The 26257-nt window shown below is 37.2% G+C and overlaps 1 protein-coding gene across 50 annotated transcripts in view; it reads left to right on the forward strand.

Annotated features, from left to right (window-relative positions):
• Positions 1-25355, forward strand: part of RIMS2 (regulating synaptic membrane exocytosis 2) — a 526738-nt gene extending 501383 nt beyond the window's left edge. For all 50 annotated transcript variants that reach the window (XM_016147467.2, XM_036232962.1, XM_036232966.1 and 47 more), the window contains 5 exons: positions 17158-17299; positions 20006-20118; positions 20439-20540; positions 21887-22026; positions 22461-25355. In XM_016147467.2, coding sequence (XP_016002953.2) covers positions 17158-17299; positions 20006-20118; positions 20439-20540; positions 21887-22026; positions 22461-22679 — 716 coding nt within the window. In that variant the 3' untranslated portion in view covers positions 22680-25355. The remainder of the gene's footprint in view (positions 1-17157; positions 17300-20005; positions 20119-20438; positions 20541-21886; positions 22027-22460) is intronic.
• Positions 25356-26257: the final 902 nt, after the last annotated feature.

Raw genomic sequence — 26257 nt, forward strand, 5'->3', positions numbered from 1 at the left:
AAATACTACGAATCTGACCATTGGTTTTCTGTCTGGTGTTTGAGCGATGCTTTTGTATTTAAACTAATGAGAAAAACAGGGAAGGGGACTCACTGTTTTAAACTTTTCATCAAGTTATTTCAAGTCCTTCATAAAGTTTTGAATAACAACATATGTTTTCTTCATAAAGAACTTTCCTATAAGATTTAACAGCATTAAAAATGTATTTTGTAAATCAGTTTAAGAATTGATGCTGAATAATAGCGTCCCAACATTTGAGATAGTGTTTATTAATTTATTGATATGCTAGTTGCAAACTATGTTCATGTTTGCCCATATATCCAGAGTAGATTAGTGTTCATCATGTTAATGCCATTATTATATATAATAGGATTTATTTTGCTTTTCTTGCTGTGACAATAATGACTCATTATTAGGAAATCTATAATGAGCCCTGATTTGTACAAAACTACCTGTTAGAAATAAATTTTTTTCCTCTGTTTTTCTCAGTGGGGAACAAGGAAGCGGAAGATGGAGGATTAATAATATGCCTGAAGGTGGTCTTCAAAATAATTCACTAGTTAAAGCTATCCCAGTTTCTTCTAGCTACGGTTGCAATATCAGTTTGCTGTAGATTAACACAGCTTTAATAGTAGGGCACTTCCCTAAACGTGACTTTTAATTTTCATACTAATACTTTGCTGTTCTTGTTTGTATGTTTACATTTCACTTGTTTTCTTTAATTAAATGTTTAAATCTTGGGAAATGTGAAGAAGTCAAGAAATTCGAAAATCAAGTTGAGTAATGGTGATTATAAATTTTCAGTATTGATAATGAGCCAGGCATTGTTCTAAGAACTTGACGTATATTTTTTCTCTTAGACCCACAACAACTTCGTGAGGCCATATGTGCTTTTATTGTCCCCATTTCACAAACGAGGAAGCTGAGGCAGAGAGAGGTTCGGAAACTTACCCAAGGTCACCCAGATATAATAAAGTTAGCATTTTAACCCAGGTAGTCACCTCCACCACCACCTGTGAACTCAGCTCAAGCTATACTATGTTATTTGCACATATTTGACTACAATCACATACCTAGTAAGTGGTAAAACTATAATGCAACCCCAGGTATGCTTGGAAATACATATTTAAATAAAACACATTATCAGAGACTCGTTCCTCAATTTTTAAGTTTTACACCAGGTCTTCAGTCTTGAGTTTGCTTTAAATAATCTATCATCATTCTTCCTTAACTAATAACTTGAAATGTTGGATTTACAAAATACCATTCTAAAAGCATTTTTGAGAGAAGAAAAGCTTATATAAATGTGAATATTTTTCAAAATTTAAAGTACATTCACTTAACCTTGGCTCATGAAGACTAATCTCAAAGAAAATTCCTACATCTACGCATGGGAAATTGGAACAGAGTTCTGTCCCATAATATGGCTTCTTAAGTTGCCAAGACAAAATGTTCTATAAGGAAGCCAGCATTTTCAAAATGAAACATATAGTTCTTTACCGGTAATCAGAGGAGGCATTTCCCATAAATGAGAGGTCTTTCCACTGGTTAGTGTCATTTTACAGCCAAGAGAAGAAATCTTAACTCACTTTTTTGACTTTAGGATACCCTTGAAAGTCCTGAGATTTTTTAGCGTATTTCAACATACCCAGCAGAGTTACAAAAGTTAGAAATCACTGGCCTGGCGCCATGCTGTTCTACAGTTTTTTTCTGTTGAGACACCCACATAGGCACAGGAAGTTCGTGTGGATAACATACTCTAATGAGCCTACTCAGTAATGTGTTACTATAGTCATAACTGTGAAACCCATTCTGATTCATAAAGGAAAGTGAATCCATTGTAATCAGTTGAGAACAACTGGTCTGAAGAAAGCAGTGGTCTGCCAACCGTTGTGATTTGATAAATTAATCACTTCAATAAGCCAGTCTGATTTTAAAGCTTGTCTTTTTGTTGTTGTCTTTTCAGAAATAGTGCAATGGCTAAATAATGTCAAATGTACTCTGTCTTCCAGTTCCATATTTTTGTTTCATTTTTGTATAGTGTATCCAGACATTACCTTTCTCCTGAAAAAGTGTTAAAAAGTTTATTGAGAGGCCTTATTCTTGTTATTTATTTCTTCAATCAGAAATATTTATTGAGGTGGTCCCTAAATTTGATAAATACGCTCCCTACCCTCTTAGAGCTTACAGTGCATAATACCTATGGAGATAGGTATTAATAGGAGTAACTCTGTGGTTATAACTGTGACAAATGTCAGGAAGGTGAAGTAAAGAGCGCAATGAAGGAGAACCTAATTTAGGCGTTAGGGAGGATGTCCTGAGAAGTGAGGGCTGAACAGGAACTGACACATCAGTGAGAGCACCCAGTCACTCACATGCCTCCCACGCACCTTTGCAAACTTGCCAGGGTCCACAGCTAGTAAGTGGTAGAGCTAGGGCCTAAACCCATAATCTGGTTCCAGATTTTATAATCCTAACTACTCTGTGTTAATTGTTCCTTCATTGTTACACTGGACTTTTTTTTTATACGTTATATTCTTGAAAAATAAGTACAATAATAATACCACTTATTGAGCACCTTCTGTGTGCCACATTTCTTTGATTTTGTGATAATTCTCCAAGGAAGTTATTATTTTCACTGTTTTTCACATATGAAAACTGAGACTTAGAGAAATTAAACATCTTGGCCATGGATTATAAATCTCAATGGAGCTGACTTCAGTTAGGATGACAGGGGTGTTCTTGTAGGCAAAATAAGTTACAATTATTGACTGGTCTTTGTTGTGTCTTTTCGTATGTTTATAGTTCTTTTTTATTTTATTTTTTGCTTCCTTGTTCTTGAATTTATTTCAGATAAGTCTTCTCCAAATCTCTGAGTAGTTTTTTTTTTTAGTAAAAGTAATAATAATAGACCCTTACATATTATCTAACAGTTTATAAGTTATGTTTACCTATTTTAGCATTGAAACCTATATGTTAAATATTATCTTCACTGTGAAAACTGCTTGGACCCAATATTGAGTCTGCCTCCCTAATGTATGGTATTTCTATATGTAGCAGTTTTAAATATTACAGGCAATTCTAAGAAAGAAGAAACTTCAAGGAAAAGCTACTATTCTTAGTAGGAAAAGCAACCCCACAAGTTCCCATCCACAGATCCAAGGGCAAATGGTTATGGTCATATAATGTAGAGAAATGGCACATATCCTAATACTTGGTAGATCTGGTTTCTCAGAGGCTATATCCATGTTCCCTGTGGTTTCGGGCTAGATATTCTTGTTTAGTTATGTACATATGATTTGTGCTGAATTTGATTTGCTTGATTTTATGACTTGCTTCTTTGGTTAAAATCATACAGAAGAGATCCTAATGAGCTAATAACCATTTAACTGAATAAATTAACTAATTTAATTTCTTCTACATGCCACTAACTTGAAAATTTAATTATAGGAAAATAATCAAAGAAACAGTTTAAAAATCACCAGAAAAACTGAGGAAAGTTTCTTTGCATACAATAGTGAAGCTATGAGAAATTAATATAAAAGGAACTAAATAGACTGTAATAGGAAAACCTGTCTCATTCTCCCTCCACTCTTTAAAGAGAGTGTGCAACCAACAAGAAGTATATAAAAGACATTATCATATTCTCTAATCTTTGTGTATAGTAAATAATACACTTAATTTCTAATAAGCAGTCTCATTTAATTACAATGTTCTATTGGGATAAAAAATTCTCCATACACTTAAATGTAATCCTCCTAAGTACTGATATCATGCCTAGTACAGTAGGATTTCAGTATTAATAATAACAGTATATAGACCTACCATTCTTTGCAAGCCGAATATCAATATAACTGTTATCCATTATATTTGTACTGTTTTGAAATTATAATATGTGACCTAGACTTTTTAAAATTCAGTAATTATAGATTTGCCCATCTTTACAATGCCAATATTGGGAGCAGGACATGGATAGACAGTTATAGTCTAAATATGTATCTTTTTTTAGGGGATATCATTTTCCCTAGGTTATGACTGATTGTGTATAGTAAACCATTTCATAAATGAGTCCATACCCTATTCAACAATAGCACAATATTTTTATATTAGATTTACATTCTAGGGAGATAAGGTAAAGCAAAAGATTTTGGAATTAAAAAAATAAATAAATGAAAGAGCAGTTCCACTCAGAGTACTTATCAAATATTACCTTTTTAATCTAAGATTCAGACTCTTTCACTGCCATGTGTCCAACCAGTACCCTTAAAGTAATTTAAAACTTTACTACAAAAATCAAATTGAACCATAATTTCCTTCAGTATATTTACTCAACCCAAAACTGGAAATGGGGATGAGCCGTTCTATGGAGACATCTTGTGAAAAGTGACTTGCAAAAGAAACTCACTGGAAAGTTGTAATGGCAAATCCTATTGCTGCCAAAAACTATGGTTTAATGTAAGCGCTCTCTGCTGTTTGCAAATGGGCCCTTATTATTGATCAGACAGAATCATTCTATATCTTTGTTCTTTCTCGTATTGTAATGGTGTTTGATTGGAGAGGAAGGGAGGGTACCTAGTGCCATATATAGATAGATACAGATATCAATATATAAATGATACTCTTTGGTATCATGTCTTAAGATTTAGATTTGCCTAATGAGACTAAAATAAAAGGACTTTATCTTAGCTATTTCAGTCATCAGTTTTTCTCTTATTATTCCTATATCAGGGCCCAGGAATATAACATATCAGTGAAATAGGCCAGATATAGTATAAAAGGGAAAAGCAAGGATTCTGAAAAGCTGGGGAAAGCTTTCCCATCCACAAAGAATGGCGAATACTCAGTTCTAGGTCATCGATGCCAAATCGAATATCAGCCTAGGATTGGCAAATTTACTCTTCTTTTTTCCCGAAGAGAAGCTATAAATCTGAATGTTTACTTAAAACTTTTAAATTTGAAAATATTGGCACCTAAATGAAAAAAAGTTAAACATTATTTGGGCCAAACAAAACATACCTATTGACCAAATGTGGCACAAATGCGTGCCACCAGTTGGCAGTTTCTGCCAAGGACATTTCCCAACTTTTCTCAGTTTTCTGTCTTCCTTCCCAATCTCATTGTCACCTTCACAGTTTAGGACCCCATTAGCTCACCTTTGAAATCAACTGAGAGTTTCCTAGCCTGCTCTCTCTGCCTTTTGAATCTCTGAATCTCCCCACTCCAATTTAACTTCATTGTCCCTGTGTCAGTTCTCTTAATCATCTATATCTTAACACTACTCTTCTAAAAACTTCAGTAGATTCTCATCTTCTACTAAATAAAACTTTTAGCCTGACAGTCAAAGTCTTTAGCTTCCTGCCCCTAAGGCCCCTTAGGACCTCAGTAATAAAACATTCTTGTTCTTTGCCTCCAAATATTTATTCATGCCTTTCTTTCTGTTCTTCTACTACTCTACGTGCATCATGTCTAATTGCCCTTCAAAGCTCAGAGTACTTAAACTTAAATGTAATGTGTCCATGTAAACAAAGGTTGTATTTTTCTATTATAAATCATAAATGAAACATGTATGATGCCTGTAGACCTAGTGGCAGTCTACAGAAACCTATTCTAGCAATGTAGGTGGAAAAAGTGTTTGCTTAGAGGTATTGGATAGGTCACAGAATCTCTAGGAAGCCTGGAGAGCGTGGCTAGAGGTGAGGAGTGGTGCCCTAAGCCATACTGCAGAACGAGCCCTGCAGAACTGCCCGCGTGGCACAGGCATCACAGCCTACGCCAGTGTCAACACCGAAGTTGAATCACTGCTGCTGCTACGGGGCCACTCCTGGAATTATATATTGTGGCCACTGTCCTCTTTAGAATGGAAGCCTGTGGTGTCTCTGCTTCTTTGCTTCAGTAGCTTCAGAGTCGAAGTTTGGGACAGTGATGTCTGATAGCAGAACCTTGGCCATGTGCTCATGCCCTGATTTCCAGACAGGCTGAGAAAAAGGACACCTTCCAGTTATAACTTCTACAATTGAAGGACGGGATCTTTCTCGTACATAGAAAGAGGGTTCAAATGCTCGTGAACCAAAAACATTAACAAATATCTACTTAATAATAAACTGTTACCGGTGGGGGAAAATCATCAAGCTCAGCCTAATGACCTATTTTTAATTTTTTAAATTACTAGTTTTCTATGTTTATTTTCCTCTTTGCTCAATAAACATAAGCAGACAGGAAATGAAAAATAAATCTATGGAAGAAATCTAAGGAAAAGAATATGGCTCTCTTAATTTTAACTTTTCAGCAGCTTTGGCCACCCAAATATCCATGTACACCCCTATTTTGCATATAGAACAAAGCCCCTCCCCCCAGAAAGACAATCTTAAAATATCATATATTTACTGCATTCATGTTAAAATCTAGAATCTTTGAATAATGTGTAGTCCTCTCCCTCATATCCAGATGTGTCTTTTCATGTTGTAGTGACCTGTAAACCTGAAGACAAGTTATCTGCCTCCAATACATCCAATTTAAATGGTACCATAGCAACAGAATAACCAAAATAAAAATTCTCATTTCAAAAGGAGAGAACAGGAAACACAAAGCAGTCAGTCATCCACAGGAATTATCAGATCCCACTCAGAAGAAATGGCGAAGGTTGACAATAGAATACATTTCTGCTTTACTCATCTAGCAACCTTGGTTCTGTTTTCTGCAAAGTGTTTCTTTGTCCTTTATTCTTTATAGTTACAAGCTTTGCATTGAAAAGGAGGCTTCATAGCTTTTATAGCCTGCTTCTTGCTCATGCCGGTTAGAAACTCTGTAGTTCGGTTAGGGGTTGAACAGATTTTTGTACATGGACTGGTACTTATTTTTTCTATACGTATCCTTCAGAAATTTAGTAGGTTTTCAGTCTGTTTGATTGCAGTCAGTTTCAAGTGTAACTCCACCCAAAACCTCATTAGACAAAGATTTTAAGCCTAAAGTTTCTATTCTTTCAGCTTCTAGCCTCTGTATCCTGCCCACTTCCTTTGCTCTCGACCTAGTGGGAGACCCCTTGATATCATCTGAAAACAATGGACTTGGGTGGGAAGGCAACCCCTTGATCTAGTTTTTCCAGAAGACTTTCACCCTTTGTATGGCAAGGCCCCACTTATTTATACAGTTTTCTTCCTGCAAGTTTAGGATAATTTCATGTAATTCCAGTCATTTTTCAAATAAGGATTTGTATAGAATTTAGTTTTCAAATCTCTTTTACACAGATTATAGTATCTGACCCTTATTCATCACTATTCATTAAATACTACTACATGCCATATATTTATGGCATAGGCTAAGTATGATCTCAAGTTTGTGCAAAAGGACTCAGAGATTCTGAAAGGTAAGTTACTTGTCCCCAGGTTGGCAATTGTCACATAGGAGCTTGAATTCATAGCACCTGATTCTAAAATGGTGTGCTCTTCCCAGCACAGACGCTGCCTCAAATTAGCGAACTTGAGTGTTAAGAAGAGGTTGGTGGCATTTCATGTCCATTCTAGAGAGAAACAGGCACAGATATCAGGGGATTGATGCATGACCAAGGGCAGATCTGTCTATTTAAAAAAAAAAAAAAAAAAACCATAAGGGGAGTAGAATTGGGGTGGAGAACAATTTTTTAAATAATATAACTTTGGATCAAGACTTGGATCTTTTCCAAGACTTGACCCCCCCACCCTTAGTGCCATAATAGCAACATCAGATAGCAGAAATGAGAAAGTACCATAAAAGTGACATCTCAAAATAATAGCAACGAGAGCTATAACTTCTTACATTTAAATGTGTTAAGAATAACAAAATGATAAACCTTAACTTTTGTGGAAAAAAAATAGAATAATCTTACTGCAAAAGAATGATAAGGTTGGTTTTATTTCTTGTTAAAAAGTGGGATTAATAATTATAGAAACTCACGATAGGGACAGGGTGTTCTGATCCTCTGGTATAGCCCTTTTGTTTTGGATAAACACCAAACTGCCTCCCAAAGTGGCTCTACACGTTTACATTCCCATCGGCAATGAATGAGAGTTCCTGTTGCTCCACATCCTTGTCAGCATTTGATGTTGTCATTGTCCTGGATTTTGACCATTCTAATACATATATAATGTTGAGTCATTTAATTTGCATTACCCTGGTGACATACAATGTGGAGTACCGTTTCAGATACTTTTTGCCATCTGTATATCTTACTTGGTGAGTTGTTCATTAAGGTGTTTGGACCTCTTTTAATCAGGTTATTTTCTTACTGCCAAGTCTTAACATTATATTTTCAATAACAGTTATTTATCAAGTATGTCTTTGTAAAATTATCTCCCAGTCTGTGGCTTTTCTTCTCATTATCTGGACAATGTTTTTTGCAGAGCAAAACTTTATAATTTTAATGAAGTCCAGCTTATCAATTCTTCCTTTCATGGATCATGTTGTTGGAGTTATAACTAAAAAGCCTTTACCATAACCAAGGTCATCTAGGTTTTCTCCTATGTTATCTTCCAGGAGTTTCATAGCTTTGCATTTTAAATGTATGCGTGTGATTCATTTTGAGTTAACTTTTGTGAAGATTGTAAAGTGTTTGTCAGATTTTTTTTTTTTTGCATGTGGATGTCCAGTTGTTCTAGCATATTTGTCGAATGCTTTTTCTGCATCTATTGATATGATCATGTTATTTTTCTTATCTACCTTGTAGATTACATTAACTGGTTTTCACATGTTGAAACAGCGTTGCATAACTGGGATAAACCCCACTTCATCATGATGTATAATTCTTTTAATACATTACTGGATTTGATTTGCTAGCATTTGTGGTGGATTTTGCATCTGTGTTCATGAGCAATATTGGTCTGTAGTTTTCTCTTCTTGTAATGGCCCCTTTGTTTTGCAGAAAAAAGCCAAGACACACAAGGGTCAGGGTCCTTTTCAAATCCACATGCTGTTGAGTCCACGGTTTTCAATAGTATATTTAGTACTGTTTAAATGCTGTGGCATCATTTGATGAAATCTCCACTTTTTGGTGTGGTTGCATCTAAGGTGACATACTGAGAGATAGAAATGCATATGTATATAATAGGAAATAGCTATTTTTAGCATATTTATTTGAGTTTTACCATAAATATGTGTTGTCATCATGTTCATGAAGTCAGAATTTAGCAATTAAATTGACATTTTTTTTTTCATTTTTCTTGAGAGAACAAGAGAACATGAATGATCTTAATCACAATGTCCATAAGACAATTTAAGTTTATTTGAACATGCAAGGAGAAAATGAGATGAAGTTTCAAGTCACAGATTTCTCTGGAATTAGACATCAATGTTTAAAACACTAAATGAAAATGGAAGCCAGCATGCTTTGAGAAACAAGAATAGGCTTTGACACTAATAGGATTTGGGTTTAAGTCTCCTTTAAATCACTTGCCAGCTACGTGACTTAGACAATTCCCTCGTATAGAAACTAATAGTAATAATAACCACCATACGACATTGTTATTAGGACTTGAGATAGGCAGATATTATATCCAAATTGCCTCCACAGAGTAACAAGTCAAAAAACAATAGCTCTTCCTTCCTTTGTGTTGAATTTAGTAATTGATTTTTCCCAACTTTTATTGTGAAATATTTTAAACATACAAAAAAGAGTAGTACAATGAACATTCACTAGATAGATTGAGCAATTTTTAATTAACTTTCTTTCCTGTCTCTCTCTTCCCCCTCCCCTTACACACACACACACACACACACACACACACACACACACACGTATGTGGTATTTTTGTAAGAAACAATGTTAAGGTTTTTCACTTTTATGCATGCTAAGTAAGTTTAATCACTTGGTTAAGAGGCAACTGTCAGTTTTCTCCCTATGGAAGAGATATACTTTATGATTATTACTAAATGATCTTTGGTGTGATACTTTGGTACCATGTGAATATCCTGTTTCCAAAAACCTCTCATCCAATGATTTTAACATTCATTGTTGCTTCTTGCCTCAATCAATTATTGCATTGGGAGTGGTGATTTTAAATGAATTTTTATATGAAACATAATTAAACTTATTTTCATAAACTATTTAAAAACATGTATATTAACTCTGTCCCTTTATATTTTGCCATACAGTATAAATTAGTTTAGTATTAAAAGCTTATTTTCATACATTCAGCAGTTTTCACTTATGACATGAAATATTTTCTGTTTTTCTGTAGATGAGTGTTTTCAACATATATTGTTTTTACTAAAAATATATGGTTTTAATAGGTATATTTATACTACATCGAATTATCATACTGATTTTTAATTTTATATACAAAGAGCTGACCAAAAGGAGTTACAAATATAAAAGAATGTCAGGAATTAGAGACATTAAAAAATCTATCTCCAAGAGAAGCCTAAGGAGACATGATGACTAAATGTAACATGACATCATGGATCAGGAAATAAAAGCTTCAGATAAAAATTAAGGAAACCTAAATAAATTATAGAGTTTAAATAGTTATATATCAATTATGTTCATTAATCGTGACAAATGTACCATAACCACATACAATATTAATAATAGGGGAAATTGGGTGTTAAGTATACTAGAATTTTCTGTACCATCTTCACAACTTTCTTGTAAATTTATAACTATTCTAAAATTAAAAGTTTATTTAAAATTATTTTAATGTGTTTAAAACAAGTCTGAAGTTTAAGAACAATAATTATAATTTCTACTTATAAAACAAAAACCATGAAAGCATTTATAAAATAGAATATCAAATGCAGAGTTTTTATTAACAGAGCTGTATTCAAAGTAGTCAATATATATTAATGATGGTGAAAAAGGGAAAAAATAACAAAACTTTAAAACTCTTAGTTGTAAGAGAATGGAATACTTACTATCTTATGACTGTTATATGTGTGTCTGTAGGAATTGGTTAGGTTGTAGCAAGAAACATCAAAAGTATTAGTGGCTTCGCACAGAAAATTCATGTCTCACTCTAGTTCCATGTGCATTGAGAGCCATACTTGTTTGTGGCTGTACTCAGGGACCCAGGCTGATGGAGGCACCTGTTGCTGTCTGTTCTAGTCTGTTCTACATAGAGGAGAGGGGGCATGGTGAGTCACACATCAGCTGTTGAAGCTTTTGCCCTGAGGTTATGTGGGCCAGTTTTGCTCACATTTCATTGAACAAGCGAATCACATGACCACACTTAGCTTCAGAGGTGGAGATAAAAGTAAATATATGTAAACAGCCCTAATACCTACCATAATTGTGATCTCTACTTGTAGTTGACTGTATTTAGCTATCAACTATAACTTTCAAAATAGTTCTAACAGCTGTTGGAATGAATGAATTTGTGTTAAATTCTGAAACAACTTGAAAATCCACTGTTTTATTAATTTCTATTTTATTTTAATTGTTAATGTCTATCCTGGATAAGCTCAAAATAAATTGTCAGATAGCTGCCCCTGTTTTGTTTAGACTTTCAGAGGTTTGAATTATATTTATATAGTTAGAAGCTCTAACAAACATAAAAATATATGTGCACAAGCTTTTATATGCAATTATAATAATCTCCTCATGAGTATTCCCATACTGAGGTCTTGCGAGGCCAAAAAGGTAAATAAATCAACCTCTTTCATGTCTTGATATAAAATCCGCTAATGGGCGGTTTTGGCCACAGTGGCCACCATGGAGGTCAGGAAGAAAGCTGGAGGCAGTTCTTATACCTGAAAGTTCAAGAAATTAGAGGAGCAAGGTGAAAGCAAATTAAAGTGTCATAAAAGATGAGTGCAATTTAAAGATGAAAATCTAAAGAGGAACTAGCCACTCTGGACTTCAGCTTTATCATTGCTACAGTAAGGGAATACATACAGTACAAAGGTACACTGGATTCCTAAGATAGCTTCTGAATTCTATGAATCAATAATTTTAGAAATTCTACTTTTTAATGCATTTTATAAATTCTTTAAATGCTAATACACAATGGCTTCTCTAAATCATACTCATCCTGGAAAATGGTAACTTTGAATACAATGCAAAAATAGTGCCTGTAATTCAGCACATAATGATGGTCAAAACTAAAAATGTTAGTTTTCAGAGTCTACCAATCTGTCTTTAGCCTGTTTCCATGTATCATTTCCCATATTAACAGGAAAATTCTGACTAAAGTAAGTCTGTCTGCAATAGGAGAAGTGACCTTCCGAGTGAGAGCAAGCAAGAATGGGTTGTGTGGACACAAGATTTGGAAAGAGGTCACCAGGCTATTGTTCGGCATTTCACTGTGAGCCTCATCTTGGGGCTTAGGAGAGTTTCCAACGAGGAGCAGAAAAGACCTTTTGATTTCCGTAGTCAAGTCACTCAGGGTTTTCAGGTTTTTAGATATCATTAGGGAAACTGACCGGCTTTTGTTTGTTTAGTCAAGTGGCTTTCTTTGAATGCAGAGGGTGCCAAGTAAATGAGTCATCAAACTAACCAGAGCAGAATAACAGGGACACCTCCTGTGCTCAGCTTTCTGCTTGTGATGCTTTGCAATTCAAGAACTTGATTTTCACCTGCAGGCATCTCTTCCGAATGCATTTTGGCTTAAAATAACTAACAGGAGAGTGAATGATTTAAGGGTTCTAAAACATAATCTTGGCTTTAGTTCTGTAGTTTACTACCTGAGCATTATTAAATATCTTGACAAACACACACACACACACACACACACACACTTATTATACATGTGTATGCACATGTATAATATATATGTTTTTTTATCATGACTATTGAATTCTTACAAAGAATTTCAGTCGGTCCATTTATGGTTACAATAAATTATTTTCATAGATCTCTCCATTAGAAAAATTATCTAAAAAATTACCGATAGCTGCTTAACAATTATCACAAATTTAGCAGCTTAAAACAACACCCATGTATTAGTTCACAGTTCTGTAGGTCATGTGTGGCGTGGCATGGCTGGATTTTCTGCTTAGGGTATCGCCTGGCTGAAATCAAGGTGTTGGCTGGGCTGAGTTCTTGAACGGGTCTCTGAAGGATATCTGCTTCCAGGGTAATTCAGGTTGTCGGTAGAATCCAGTTCCTTGGATAGGCCTGAGGTCCCTGTTTTCTTGCTGATGCTCAGCCAGGCCAGCTGGAGGTTGCTCTCAGGTCCATTCCACAGAGTCTCCCTCCGTCTTCAAGCCAGCAAATATGCACCGAATCCTCCTTGTGCTTCGAATCTTCCTGACTGGCTCTTCTGAAACCAGGCAGAGAAAGCACTCTGCTTTTCAATGGCTCATGTGGGTATGTTAGGCCCGCTCAGATAATCTCCCTATCTTTAGGTCAACTCACTAGTAACCTTAATTACATCTGCAAAATCTCTTTTGCCATGTAAAGTAAGATAACATGGGAGCCATCTTAGAATTCTACCTCACTTACCTTATGCAGACATTCAGTGTTATACAGATTCAGTTTTTAGGTTGAATAATATGATAGAGCATTTGGAACACCATATGTGAATCACCATAGTGAATTACATTTAGGTTAAATTTCTTTTATTGTTTATTGCAAAGGATTTGTCGTACTGAAATATACATTTACTTTTTAAGTAGGTCTATAAATATATCAGATAAAAGTACATTTAAAATATACATTTTAAAGAGCCATTAATAAATGCTCAGCATGTATAAGAACACCTAGAATTCTTTGATTCCATCAGAGACAATGAGTAGCATTTTCTCCTCAGTACATGCTGTTAATCATGGTCTTGGTCATACATGTATGACACAAACTCAAAGACTTTGAGCTCTAATTGATCAGAGATCACCTGTCACCCTCTCCCTCCCCTGCTTTTTTCATAAATAAGGAACTAGAGACTCAGAGCAAGGATATGACTCAGGCAGGGCCACAGAGCCAGCAACTCGGTGGTGGAGACTGGCCTCGAATACGTGTTTCCTGATTCCCTGTGCGGTAGTAACAGTAATAACAGTACCTTAATTGCCGATTTTCTATATAGAAGACCTACCCTAAGCATTTTAAATATATTATTTTCCTTAATCCTCACGAAAATTCTATGACGTAAACATTGTTATCATTGCCATTTCACAGTCTGAGACAACTGAGTGCAGAGAGGATAAGTAACTCAATCAGTGTCGCCCGGCTTGTACGCGGCAGAGTGGGAATTCAAAGAGGAAGGCTTAGGCACCAGGGCCTGACCTCGTCCTGGCCTCTCCCCTCCCCCACCAGCTTCTGACAGAGCCTTTCACGTGCAGTTACAGAGCTAGCTTAGTGTCGTCTCCATGGACAGCTGCACAAACGACCCACCGGTTATATTCGGACAACAAATCTGTGAATAGCAGAGAATTTGGAGTCTGGGGACGGTTCATAAATTCTGGTTGTCATTTGTGTGGCTTCAGGGAATTGTGTGACCCCCTGGGGCCCTCAGATGCTGTCTCTGTGAAATGGGATTGTTAGAATTGTTCTGAAGAGGACACGTGTATAAAGCAGTCTGTAAACAAAGAGATTACATGCTCGTTTATTGTTTGCTCTTTGACGAATGGTGGCTAGTTCTCACCACCCGGAATAGCAGATCTTCACATCACTCCTGCTGTGATAGTGAGACACGGAATGAAAGACCGTGGCTCTTTGACGTTGCAGTGTCTGTCCTGAGACAGAATCTCGCTGTCTTTGGAAGTCCTGTTTCCCGTTCACACCCACTTTCCACAGTTTTAGACTCCACAGGAGTTGTGTGTCTCGCTCGACGGTGATTTTTAATGCAGGTGTCCCTCCCCGGAAGCGAGTGTAAAGCCACACGCAGAGGCCAGCCCAGGACCTTCTGTGATTCCAGTCACACCTGAGCAAAACGTTGTTAATTTTTGGTGTGGCCATTTAGGGGTCACTCCAAAATAAAATTGTGGATATTAAACTTACGAATACCAAGGTCTATTCTTCATCCCCATATTTTTAAACCATATTTCGTCTTCTTTGTTTTATGAATTTTTGCTATACCATCTGAAATTGCAGATAATATAACATTTCAGGTCTAAATACTTCAGCATGTATTTTGTAATGATAAGGACATTTTTTATAATACATACCATTATCTACCTAGGAAAATTAACAATTTTCTAAACTCATCTAATATCCAATCTATATTCAAAGTTTGCCTGCTTGTCCAGAACTGCTTTTAGAGTGTTTTGCTTTTAGGGTTTCTTGTTTTGTTTTTGTTCTCTCCAAAAAGAAACCAGTCAAGGTATACTCATAGCATTTAATGGTTACATCTTTGTGATGTTTTTTTAATCTGGAACAATTTACCTACCTTGTAAATGATATTGCCTGTTTTAAGAGACTAGGTCAATTCTCTTGAACAAAATTCCATGTTCTGAGTTTGTCTGATTTCTTTTTATTGTGTCATTTATTTTGTTACTCTATCTTCTCTACTTTTGAAAACTAGAAGTTGATTCTACAGATCTGATGAGAAACGGGTTGTATATTTTTGTTCATAACAACTCGATAGGTGATACTGTGTATTTTGTATCAGGTGGCACATATGATACCGTGTATTTTGTGTCAGGAGACACTACTATTAGTGCTGCTGAGTTTTACCTCTTGATTAAGATGGTGATAGCCAGGTCTCCCAGTATTAACGTATGTTTTCCTTTGACAAGTGGAACTAATATGTGGTATGATTTTTTTTCTTTTTTCGTTCATATGACTGTCCTTTCATCTAATGGTGTTAGCATCCATTGATGTGCCTTATTTGATTCATTTATTCCACTGGAGTTTACAAATTGGTCATTTAAAAATTTATTATTCTTTTTATATTTCTTAAATAACATTCTTCTATAAAAAAGTTTTTTCTCATCACTGGGGGATGCTCTCTGTTGTCCTAAATTTATATCAGTACAACATGTTTATTATCAGTTGGATTATATATGCTTTTTAAAGCATTTTGATGTGCTTTAAAGTAGGGAGTAGAGAGTAGATGAAATTTAAAGCAGTGTTTCAAAATGGTGAACAAATATAAGCAGCTTGGTAAAAAGGATTTCAACAAGTCACTGACAAGATCAATAAATATTTATTGATCTAAAATGAAATTATTAATACCGGGCACTAAAAAAGCTTAACAAATCCCAAAAAGCTAATGATATACCTGGTCAATGTGGATAAATATTTAGGCCTGAGAAGAAGTAAATTAATATAGATGATTTGGAGTGTCACCAGCTCCAGCTTTAGTAGTCTCTCAGCTCCACATACCAGCACGTGAGGCCCTTTATAAGTGGCGCTCAGGTTCTCGTCTGACCCGCCCCGCCTTTCCGTCTCCACACGTTTTAGTGATCGGTTGTTCTTGCTTCACACCCTCGTCTGTGCCCTCTCCCTTGGCGGCAGCACTCTTCTGCCTCTTCTTGGCTTCCAGTCTGCCCATTCCCTTTGTGAAGCTCCTTCCTCCCTGACCTCTCTAGATAGCACTTCCCTTTGTCATGTCTGCGGTACTCGACTCAGTTTCCTATTTGGTCCTCCAGTTGCTTTTTCTAAGTAAACCTCCTGTCCAAACCATTAACAATCCTTGAGGACATGTCTGTGCATGACCAAAAATTAAAAAGCTCCTTCACATGGCATTGCTGAGATTTTGTATTCCCTTTGAGAATCTCTGAAAGTTATCAACAGATGTTAAACTATTCTCAAACAGATCTGTCTCCTTCGTATAGTTTTCTTTGCCTTCTAATATCAATAACCCCACAAAGACAAATTTTCTTGTGAAAATTAAGGCTAGAATTGAGTATGACTCACCATCTGTTCTTTGGAAATAATGCGAAGGCCTAGTTCTTTCACTATATCAAAAACAAAGGAAAAAGAAAAAAGACAGGTGTAAATTGATCTTGCATTTAAATATTACAATAAAAACAAAGTTTATTTTCCTTAGGTTGAACCCTTTTGTTCCTTTTGTTACCAATTCAAACACTGTTTTAAATGGAAACGAAACAATGGTTTTTTGTACTTCTTGAAGAAAATTTTCATCCCACTCAACAAGACATTGTTTGAAATACCTTTTTCTCCCTTTTCCTTAATAAGAGCGCTTTGCATATATGCATTCTTTTCATCTGTGGACCTCAAAGCGTTGGCTGACACTTTTTGTCACCAGATGGTGATAACAAAGCTATCATCCCTTTTGTTTTCTGTCTTTTCAGAAGCAGGAGGTAAAAAGCTCCGGAGCACTGTCCAAAGAAGTACAGAGACGGGCCTGGCTGTGGAAATGAGGAACTGGATGACTCGGCAGGCCAGCCGAGAGTCCACAGATGGCAGCATGAACAGCTATAGCTCAGAGGGGAAGTGAGTGAGGCTGGCCGTGATGCGCATCTCTTGCATGCTTTGCCCGAGACCATCTTTTCTGTCTCACTCTCTCTCCTTTCACCAACTCACACACTCTACAGCGCCATTTTCATTTTCACTGGTTGATTGGCTGTGAAGAGGACAATTTGCTCTCCTGCCACTGAGAAATGTGACATATCTAGCTTTTTATATCAAGGGAAATAGGTTTGGGAACAAAATGTTTTTGCTTTAATGGCAACATGCTAAAGTGTGACTTTCGCAATATATGAAAATAAAAATTTTCTCTAGCTTGAAATTATACATAAAAGCACAAAAATAATAGGTATGCATGCCACTCCACATGAACAATGCTAATTTTTAAAATCTTTTAAGAGCTATTACTAAAAAGTATAGAATGCTAATACACACTTCATTCCATGAAGTAACAAACAGTTCAGACCTCATAATAGCCAAAAAGAAACTCCACAGAGAGTTGGTGAGCCTTTCCCCTGTGTAGTTATCATGTAGCTCCCCCTTGAATCAGCTGTACCTGAGATATTTTAAAGCATTTATTAAAATTGTGTAGCCTTGTCACCAACAAAATAACAATAATTAACAACCACAGGTCTTTAGATGGGGACATGAAGGACATACATAGAGGAAAGGGGCTTACTGACCATTCCGTCATCCCTGTGGAATCATCAGATGTTTAGACAACGTATCTGTAGCCAGTTCACCGATGTGAGGCCATAGGAGCTGCCGGAAGAATATTGATGATATACCCTAGGGATTATTTGTCTAGCATGGTTTTGTGTGTGTGTGTGTACATATATATGCGTATGTGTATATATATACACACACAAGAGATGTATAAGATTTCTATTATGCATTTATAAATAAGGTAATGTGGGATACTTATGGAAACATTAAAATGTTGGATTAACTGTATATTTGGGAATTAAGGTTGGAGGAAGAAATAAATTCAGTGTTCATCAACAATGTCTTAAAAGAAATAGAGAATCAAGTAAAGAGTAAATGTGCACTTGGCACTCATCATTGCAAAGCACTATGTTAGATACTGTTATGTATATCAAAATGTTTAAACTATGGCCCCTACACTCCAGATGTTTATAGTCTTATTGGAGAAATGGGATGAAAGCTCATAGATTCATTCAACAAATAGAGCACTTAGAACTTCTGGTGTTCTAGGCATTGTGCTGTGAGTTGGGGATATAAGCCCTACCAGGGAGCCCAAATCCATTGGTGATTAGACCATTGGCGTTTGATACTGTAGAAACTGGGACAAGTTTCCAGGCTTCATTTTAATTGATTGAGCTTAACAACTATTCATTAAGTGCTTACAATATTCCAGGCATAGTTCAAGGTGCTGGAGATGCATCAGTGAACAAGACAGGGGAGAGAAAAAAACCTACCTTCACCAAACTTACAGTCTAATAGGCAAGATAGCCACTAAACGAGAAAAATTAGTAAAATATGTAGTGGATCGGGCGATACAAGTACTAAGGTGAAAAATAAAGACAGGAAGAGAGGTGATGGAGAGTACGGGTAGGATTTTATGTAGGGTAGACAGAGAAAAGGATTCATTTGAGTAAAGATCTGAAGGAAGTTAGTGAGCAAATGGATATTCCAGGGAGGAACATCACAGGCTGAAGAGAGGCTGAGGCCCGAGGCCGAAACCTGCCCCACGTTAGCAGCAGAAGGCAGCACTGTGCGGGAAGGGCAGGGATGGTCGCAGACAGGAACCGAGAGCAGGGCGGACAGTTCGCATACTCTCTGCATAGTGCAAGGACTTTGCTTTTACTCTGAGAAGGATGAGAAACCGATGGAGGATTTTGAGCAGAGGACTGACATCTGACTTCAATTTGAACAGATCATTCTGATTGCCTTGGCGGGGGTGGGGGTGGGGTGGAACGGGGGAATAAAGGTGACAATGGGAAGGTCAATCAGAAGGCTGTTGCAGGAATACGGAAGGTAGAAAATGATGGCTGGGACCAGCGTGGTAGCATTAGTTAGTGGGGGCAGATTTTCCGGATATATTTTGACAATGGGGCCAATGAGATTTATTGATGTGTTTGATGTAACTAATGAGAGAAAGAGAGCACATTAGTTTGCTAGGGCTGCCATAGCAAAATATCACAGACTGGGTGGCTTAAACAACAGAAATTTATTTTCTCATGATTGCGGAAAGCTGGAAGTACAAGATCAAGGTGTTGGCAGGTTTTGTTTCTCCCGAGGCCTCCGTCCTTGGCTTGCAGATGGCTGCCTTCTGCGTCCTCACATGGCCTTTGGTCTGTGTACGCATACCCCTGGTGTCTCTTCCTCTTCTTATAAGGATACCAGTCATATTTAAGGCCCCACGCTTATGACCTCATTTAGCTTTTATTACCTCTGTAAAGGCCCTGTCTCCAAATAGAGTCATTCTGAGGGTTAAGCCATCGTCATGTGAGTCATATGAATGGGGGCGCGGAGGGGGAGCGCAGCACAATTCAGCCCATAACAATGAGGAAAGACAACTCCAAGCATGAGCAAGAGGGAGCCTTGGAGGTGGAGTGGGGTGTGGGATCCAATGAATGTTCGTGGTAAAAGAAGTGGTACCTTTTGCTCCACCCCCCCCGCCCCGCCCCCAGGGAGGGCCACAGGGAAACCTGAGCTTCCTGGATGTGAATGGGATTAAAGGTTTAATCCTGTCTGTTATTTTGCTTTCAGTCTGATTTTCCCTGGTGTTCGTTTGGCCTCTGATAGCCAGTTCAGCGATTTTCTGGATGGCCTTGGCCCTGCCCAGCTAGTGGGGCGTCAGACTCTGGCTACACCTGCAATGGGTAAGAATTTATGTCACATCATGGTTTCATTGTTCTTTCATGTTACTGAAAATCACATTCACTAATTTCATGGGATCTTTAACGGTATGGTCAAGTAGGAATGTGTATCTTAGATTTTAAGATTTAAAAAATCTCCGATTAATTTTTTCCTTTTAATTTACGTGCTTTTAAAAGTGAGATATCATTGTTAAAATTTTAAATATAATGAATTTAGGAACTAAATGAGAAATGATGAAATGATGTTAAACCAAGGTCTTTGGCACAGCATTTTTCTTACTTCATTTGTATATTAAATCCCGTTTCTTTCTCACATACCGTAGGTGACATTCAGGTAGGAATGATGGACAAAAAGGGACAGTTGGAGGTGGAAATCATTCGGGCCCGTGGCCTCGTTGTAAAACCAGGTTCCAAGACACTGCCAGGTAAAAACAGGAAAGATTCTTCTACTCTCGTTCACAAGCCACACTTTTTAATGCAGAGACTTTGTTTTTGATTAGCTGCTGAAAGCCTTGTCTTTGTATAACCAAGGCTACCGTTAGCAGTTCGTGTGTGCATCCGAGTAATGGTCAGTGAGGTGGTCTGGCGGGCACGCTCCAAGTTGCTGAATAAGGATGCGTGCAGGGGAAGTCACGGAAGAGTGACGGCCGCCGCACTTCGTTCATTCCGTACAACGTGTGCATCAGAAATTTTTTTTCTTATTGCCTGGTGTTTTGTGTTATTCTTCAGTTTATCTGGATCTTCGAAATTCTCCTCAGAAATTCTTAGAGTTCTAGAATTAGAATAAAAATAGATACAGACCCCATTGGAGCATGAGCCTGTGTACCCAGGACACTCTCATTATAAGACTCTTCCTCCCTGTAGTGTATAAAGAAAACGAGGCACCTATGTAGGTTTTTGTTGTGATATCACGTATTTCGTACTGAAGGTGCGTACTAAGGTGCTCCCAGCATAGATAGCGCCAGACTCCAGACATGTTGTGCAGAGATGTATATATAGGTCATTGGATCTGACGTATAGAACAATTACTGAGGATTCTGAAACTTGGCTTCTCACTCAGCACCTCCACTGACTGATTGTAATTTCGAATCTTTTAACTCTCCTATCCTTGCAGAAATTATGCATTATAAGGTATAAGACTAAACTTACCGTGGTGATTAAGGCAAGTGTGTATAAAGGTCTTGGAGCTAGTCAACTCACTCTGCTACAGAGGCGATCATAATTTCTACATGCATGAAAATGCTTTTATGAAGTCTATCAGATAAATTTCAAGCCATGGGATTCATAATTAGTTTCCTCTTCCCAGCTAATCTGAACATATTACATCAAACCTCACCCTTGTGTACCCATGCCACCATCAATAAACAAACTTTTTAGAGCGATCAGTAAGCAATTTGTGGTGTTGGGTGAGTAAAATAATATAGTTTCAAGCATGTTTAATTAGATTTAAGTATTGATAAATGAAAGACTGAGTAAGACATCTCTCTTGAACATTGTTAGGGGCTAGAAGCATTTCACCTGATTTGATGCAGAGTTCAAATCTACATAACCAGTTGATGACAAAATAGTAATCAACTCAGGGGCTAAGTAAGCGCTGCCTAAAACTACCTGAATGGCTGATGATCATCTCTTGTGTATTTAGTAACTATAACATCATGTGACAGGGCCACTGACTTTGGATTGCTCACTCTTTCAGCCTAAGATTAAGCGGCTGCCGACGTCACCCATGATAGCTCATCACTTAACTCTCTTCTGTTCTTTCTTTCCCAAGCACCGTATGTAAAGGTGTATCTGTTAGATAACGGAGTCTGCATAGCCAAAAAGAAAACAAAAGTGGCAAGAAAAACGCTGGAACCCCTTTACCAGCAGCTGTTATCTTTCGAAGAGAGCCCCCAAGGGAAGGTTTTACAGGTATTTACTGAATTGTTTATCCCTTACCTAAGAAAGTATTTTCATGGACTCGAACCTTGTATCCAACATCTTTTCTTATCACACTTTTTTGGATTCCTCACAGCTGAATTTCTTGGGAAACTTCAGAGCAATGGCCAGTGCTATAAAGCTATAGACATCACCGTTCTTTGCTTCCTTTGAACTGAAGTGTAGACTTACAAACCCCCATCACATACAAACTCCAGTCTCCCTGGACTACTTATGGCCTTCACACTCCATGCAGTTTTCCTAGTGTATCTTTGGATTCCAGTTGTTACAAAGACAACTATTCCAGCATTAAATACGACTATTTTACTTGATGTTTGATGTCAGCACATTAACTGAATATGCTTTAGTTCACAAGTTTTCAGTAGGTTATTATACTGACATCGCTCTCCTTTTTATTTTACCAACAGATCATTGTCTGGGGAGATTACGGCCGCATGGATCACAAATCTTTCATGGGAGTGGCCCAGATACTTTTAGATGAACTGGAGCTATCCAATATGGTGATTGGATGGTTCAAACTCTTCCCCCCTTCCTCCCTAGTAGATCCAACCTTGGCCCCTCTGACAAGAAGAGCTTCCCAGTCATCCCTGGAAAGTTCAACCGGACCTTCCTACTCTCGTTCATAGCAGCTGTAAAACTGTTGTCATAGCAACCAGCGTTACAAAAAAAAAAAAATCACAGGTCGCAAACCCTGGTAACACTGCATGCTTAATGTTGTGTCTTCTGAGCCTGTTTCTAGGGATACAAAGCGATCCTGTGTTCTCAGAGGAAGTTGCACACATTGTGCCCTAAAGAAGGCCCTCAGGTGACAGAGTGGAGCTGTGAAGAACTGTCAGGTTTGGAGTTCAAATAATACTCAAGTTTTGGTCCAATCTGAAGCCATGGATTAATCTCAATGAATCAGTCAGTTTCATGCAACAAAAGCCCTTTTCAATGGCACCTTTATATTTTTATCGTTCCTTTTTCTTCGTTTCTCTGACCCCAAAGCGCGGTTATGCCACAGAAATGGAGCTATACAGCCATTAAGCCACATTACCAGTCAAGCAGTAAAGTCCCAGGAAGTATCAGGTGAAAAGCAGGAGACCAAAGAAGTGGTCCTGGACAGGACGTCGGCTCCTGCGGACGGCGATGAGGAGCGGCCGGTCCAGTGCAGACAGTGGCCGACCTCAGAGCCCCAGCAGGCACGTCCTTCACTAAGGCCAAGATGTGCTGGACTCTGAAAAACAAAATTCTGTGGCTACACTGTACTGAATGAAATTAAAGAAACTTTTTTTGCATGGACACAGATTAGCCGAATACTTAAATTATTTTCTTGGGGCTGCAACTTGCAAAAAAAATAAATGAAATAAAAATCAGCCATTTTCAAAAATTTATATTATTTTTAAAAATAAATTTCACTAGTGCATGGTTTTAAAAACGGGCGAGAATGCAACAGGGTGATACAAAGACACACCATGTTTATTCTTTAATCGGAGTCTGTGTTTTGGCAGACATCGCAAATGAAATACTTTCTAGAAGATAACTTAAAGTTCTCTTTATGTGACAAGTATATATTCAATTTATTTCCATGTTAAATATACAAGTCTAACGAAGTTCAATATGTGCAAATCGTTCACATCTTTCTTCCTCTATCTCACTTTTCCTCTCTCCCCCCTTTAATCTTTTATTTTCTTTCTCCCTACCAGAGTGAACATTATACTAAAAAATTACAAGTTTTTGACCTGATTCTCTCTTATACCCGTGTTTGATTCAGAGCTGTAAATGCTTCTGAATTTATGAATTTCTCAAGGGGAAAAAAACTATGTAAGAGCTTTCTTTATTTCAAGCATGTTGAAAAGGATTTTGCAACATGACTTGGGAGTACATTAAAGTAAGTCAGCATGTATTTGATAAAGAAGATATTTGAACTTTTGCAATTTATTGTACAGTGCATGGTAATTTTATTTTCACCTTCTAAGTTCAGTTTACAAAAAAATTCTAAAATCATGTGGCCATTGTAATGTCTAATACATTTGTTTTTAGCACCAGCATTATTCATACAGGGGTTAAAGTATTATTTCTAGAAGGTCTTAGGTTTCGTTTTTAATTAATTAAAACAATTTCTTTAGCCAATTTCCATTTACTATGTGAATGGAAACACTGCTGAAACTTTGGAGCCCTGAAACACAGGGCTGTTTATTACTTCATTTTTCTGTAGTAAAATTCAATTTTTCACGAATTATATTTCTAAAGAAATATAGTCAACATGAATTTGCAACAAATAATTTTAAAGCTCTAATTTTTAGATGACTCAAAGAAAGTCAGTCTGCCTATTAATAGTTCTTTGATGCCATCACCAAAAGTCTACATGCAAATTCCCGGAAGTTAAACCCCTGCCTTTGGTTTGACAGACAGTTGTTGCCGTTGGGGGGTGCTCAAGGTCAAACTTCTCTGAAGTTCCCCTTCTTAGAGGAAAAGTCACTGGTTAATGTAATAAATCACCCATACTTTCTGTTTCTTTAATGTACACTTTGATGACACATTCTTATAGGTCGACTTTAATTTCTTGCAATTACTTTTGAAATCCACATACATAACATTTCTTTAAGGCCATGCACAAAGAAATGCTTTATTATTATTATTATTATTATTATTAGTTATTATTATTATTCCTTTTTAAATTCACTGCTGACCATTAAAAACTATCATGTTTGATACGGTGCAAAAGTTAAAATGAGTATCACTAAAAATGCCTTCTCTTTATGTGGTGCAATATGAAATACCCTGAGACCGTGTCTTGACGTTCTGAGATCTCTGATGGACCCAGATAGAGTTGTTCAAAGAATGAATAACACTTTATTGAAATAATTTAGACACTTGTGTACCAGCAACAATTGATTTAATAGACCTAGAGTGTCTATACTCTCCCTTAGAATAAACGTTTACCATTTTCCTGATACTAAGATGCAGTCACATAATCTTTTGTGCATATTCCTATATAAATTATTTCTAATTTTAATAAGAAGGACATGACTGTATGGAATATTTGTACATACTCGTCATTATGCAGTATTTACTTAAAAGTTGGTGTATTTTTTTTTTTAATTTTCACCTATCTACACCTCAACTCGTGGTTTAGTCATGTAAATAGCACTATTCCAGTGACCATCGCTGCCCTGTACATAGTATGTTTTAAAAGTAAAGGGAATTCCAGTTGGAAAAAATAAAGGGCCGATTAGTCCTGTAATGAACACCAACTAATGTAAGTCAAATTTATTCTGGTGATGGTATTTAACACTTTAAATAAAAGGTTTTCTTTAAGACGTTGTATGCATGGCTTTCTCTGACTTCCCTTCCCCCAACACATCCCCAAGCCACTGCAGCTCATTCTCTGAACTCACATCGTTTAAAAACAACAAAATAATCTTTTATACCTCTCCATCACAGAAGCTGACTGCTGGTCTTAACAAATAGCCTTCAGTAGAGCATTTCTTTAAATTGCCAAAGGATTTCAGATCACATCGTTATAAGTTGCTGCGTTTTTATAAGGTGGTTGGTTGTCCCGGGCTGAGGTGCTTTCTGATTCAGTGACTCAGCAGCGTGGAGGTTTTTAAGCGAAATGGGTGAGATTCCCGAGTCAGTGTGGCCTCCGCTGAGAGCAGAGGCACAGAGAGCCTTGTGCAGGGCCTGCCGTTCCCCGGGTTAGGATGGCGAGGGCGACCACTTTCCACGAGGTGTTTCCACTGGGTGGGGCTGGGGGTGCATTTTCCTTGAGGAGACGTGTGATTACCTGACATGACAACCGGTCCAGAGACTGGCTTCTATCATGTGAGTGTGAATGGATGAGAGGATTTCTCTATATCCTTCCAGGGCAGTTCCTCAACCGCAGAAAGAACCCCAGTAGAGTTCTCATGGGAGTCCTTCCTGGTTCTAAATTTAGAAGCCAATTTGATTAGTTAGAAATCAACTGAAATCTAAACCTCATTCTCTCTTTATTCTTGGAAACAGCCATTTCTTCTGTTTCCAAGGATTCCATTCCATACCTGTTCCATATTATTTTTCATTATTCAACATACACCCCTTACTTGAGTGAGCTATTTCTTTGCTGTTCATACACTCCTGTTATAAAAACCCCTTGCTTTATATGCCATCTCCTGAAAAGCCCTTCCACTTCCTCAATAATAATCCATGTTAGTCCCTTCCTGCAACTCCCTGCTCAGGACTG

The sequence above is a fragment of the Rousettus aegyptiacus genome, unplaced genomic scaffold (genome assembly GCF_014176215.1).
Source record: "Rousettus aegyptiacus isolate mRouAeg1 unplaced genomic scaffold, mRouAeg1.p scaffold_m13_p_15, whole genome shotgun sequence".
NCBI classification, from domain to species: domain Eukaryota; kingdom Metazoa; phylum Chordata; class Mammalia; order Chiroptera; family Pteropodidae; genus Rousettus; species Rousettus aegyptiacus.